A 3,027-nucleotide genomic window follows, 5' to 3' on the forward strand; every position below is an offset into this window, starting at 1 on the left:
GGACCACAGCATCGAGGACTGATCTGGAAGAGGCTGAAAGTCTGTGTGTGTCCTGGCAGATGTTAAGGTAGTCCTGGGTGGGGAATCTGTGACACTTCCCTAGGTACCTCACGAGCCTGATGAGGCACCTATAACCCCAGCCACCATTGTCCTCTGATTCACATACTCTGGGCTTCACCTAGGGCCAGGCATACCCAGGAGTCAGGAGCCAGCAGCATCTGAGACCTGCTGTATGGCTTCTCCTGATGAAAGCCCACTGAGAGCCTGGGGCAGCTGAGTGCTGTACATCTACTGCCTGCCCACCATGGGGAAGACATCGCTGCTTAGAGAAGATGGCAAGTGTTCGCGGAGTACATTCAGTGGGTCTAAGACCTCTTCAAAAGGCAGCAGCAGCAGCAACAGTAGTGTCTCCCCAAAGAAGGACCCTCGCGGGGAAGCCGATGCACTAATGTGAGTGGTCCCATTGCCCCTCCAGGGTAAATGTATCTGAACCTCAGTGTGAGTGGTCCCATTGCTCCTCCATGGTAAATGTATCTGAACCTCAGTGTGAGTAGTTCCATTGCCCCTCCAGGGTAAACGTATCCAAATCTCAGCTCCTAAGGTCCTCCTCCTGTTCCCTGTTGACACAGCAAAGCTCCAGAACCTAAGAATATTGACTGTAGCTCTGGAGAGTTGTCTGGGGGCGGGGGAACCATGTTTCCCAGTTCTTTCAAAGAACCCAGCTGGAGCAGCTGTCCCCAACCTGAGCTGCTGGACATAGAACACATCCCTGACCCCAGGAGGATGGACGCTCCTCTCTCTGTCCCATCTCTAACCCAATTCATCTCCCCATTCAGACACAGATCTTCCTGTAAACAAAAGATCACCGGATCACCCCATGTTCCATTTGTACTGCCCCAAACTGAGACTTATAGAAAATTTTCTCTGGACAGAGCCTCATTCTGGATCCCAGACTGGCCTCAGATTTGCAATTCTGCTTTAGCCTCCTGAGTGCTAGGATTATGGGAATCCCTCAATCCTGATAAATAATGGTGATATTTTATATCCAATCCTAACAATGCCATTTATGGAAAACATTATTTGGCGTGTCTTTGAAAGTATATGACACAAACTAGAGATACAGATCAGGGATACAGCCCTTGTCCAGGATGCACAAGGACCCAGGTTCCAGAGAAGGAGGAGGTGGGATGGGGGAGACAGAGAGAAATGGACACACACACACATCAGGCAGCAACTTCTGAATCTCTTATAAGTGTTACTGTCTAGTTGCAAGTATAGCTCATATGTATAATATGGAGAGACTCCAAAGACACCAAGAAATACAGAGTACCCATCATTCAAGAGGAAATTTATTCAGGACCCTGCAAGTGCTGCAGGCCCTTTTGTAAAAATACTGGGCACTTAGACAGAAATAGGAATGGCCACCCAGTGTCCACATATGTGCTTATTTGTTATGGATAGGTCGTGGGCACTTTACAGTAGCAATGTATTGTTTTGTTTTGTTTTTTTTTAAATAAAAATTAGAAAGCTTACTTTTCTAAATATTTCAGCATAGCCTCCAGCCTATGTGTGCTGTCTAAGGCCCTGTGACCCAAGGCAACATGCTGTTACCCAAGATGCAATGGTTTCCCATAATGCCTCATTTTTCCCAGAAGGTCAGGTACAAGCAAGGCCAGTGCTATCTGTCATAGCACAGAAGGGAGAGGTGAAGAGAGTCTATAAAACAACTTACTACTGAAGAACTGATGAAAGAGAAAAGTGTCAATGGGAGGAATCTGTGATATATTTTCCAATAGTTGCAATTGTCAAGAAATAACTGTATAGAAAGACTGCTGTCCCAGGCTTGCTTTGAGTTAACTGAGATACTAGAAGTTATGTAGGTGAACGAACATGGCTCTCCCATGTTAGAAGAGATTTATCAAAAGCAGGTTTGTGCTTGCTTGTGCCCTTCACCCTGAACCAGGAGCATTTTATCTGTCAGACTTACTGTGTGACTCGTGCAACATTTCAGCCTCCTCCAGGGAAGTCCTATGGCAGCAGAGAGGGATGTCCACCTGATGCTTGACACTCTTCAGTAGCCTCCTCTAGGAACCCCATCTTTCCAGCTGGAATGGGTGCCACTGCCAGTTTAATCCAGCCCCTGCTTGCTCCACCAAAGAAGTTTGGTGGTAACCCTTGAGTCTGTTCTCATGCTGCTGTCTCCCCCCACCATTCTTCCCAGCCTGGCCAGCAGCTGCCCACACAAGTGTGAAGAGCACTTAGAACCCTGGTACCTAGCACTCTCTGAGCAGTACTCAGTACCCGTAGTGCTGTGCACAGTAGCACTGGCTATTAAGCTTTGTTTTATCCAGTGCATACCATGAGTCTGTACTGCGTATCCATTTGTGGCGATCTGTATATATTCATTCAAAGGAATATTGGTTGAGTCAATGTATGAAGGAACAAAGAGGATCAGCAAATAATTCATATGTTCTACACAATGACTCTACTTTCTCCAGTAAGTTAATGACTTCGCAAACAGGCATGGCAGTGTCCCAGCTTTCAGGGGTGGAAGCAGGAACATCAGGAGTTCAAGGTCATCCTGGGCTACATAGCAAATTTGAGACCATCCTGAATTACATAAGATTGTCTCAAAAGAAAAAATAAATTTTAAAAAACCTTCAAACTTTGAAATTAAATGAAATGAGCTGCCAATAAATATTCTATGAATTGGAACGTTGGTTACTAAGTTCTTCACTGTCTTTCTAAACGTTAGAAGTATAGCAGGCCTCAGTGATTATTATTTAGGAGAATAAATCCCAAGGACTCTCCTAAATGGTAGCAATTTCTATTTGCTTCACCTTCAGAGCTTCCTGTTTGTTGAGCCTCCTGAGCTGGCACCAGCCCTGGATCACATGTTCTGAGACAGTACCCTGGAGCTGAGAGTCACACTAGAGTCACAGAACTTGTTCTGTCCTCTCCCCAACACACACACAGAGAGAGAGAGAGAGAGAGAGAGAGAGAGAGAGAGAGAGAGAGAGAGAGAGG

At 46.0% G+C, this 3,027-nt stretch overlaps 1 protein-coding gene across 1 annotated transcript in view; it reads left to right on the plus strand.

Annotated features, from left to right (window-relative positions):
* The first annotated feature begins 304 nt into the window (after nt 1–304).
* The window catches only part of LOC114627957 (proton-coupled amino acid transporter 3), a 27,847-nt gene continuing 25,124 nt past the window's right edge, over nt 305–3,027 (plus strand). Inside the window, exon 1 of the mRNA XM_028775896.1 lies at nt 305–450. Coding sequence (XP_028631729.1) covers nt 305–450 — 146 coding nt within the window. The remainder of the gene's footprint in view (nt 451–3,027) is intronic.

Source organism: Grammomys surdaster, unplaced genomic scaffold, assembly GCF_004785775.1.
Source record: "Grammomys surdaster isolate TR1022 unplaced genomic scaffold, NIH_TR_1.0 262, whole genome shotgun sequence".
Lineage (NCBI taxonomy): Eukaryota > Metazoa > Chordata > Mammalia > Rodentia > Muridae > Grammomys > Grammomys surdaster.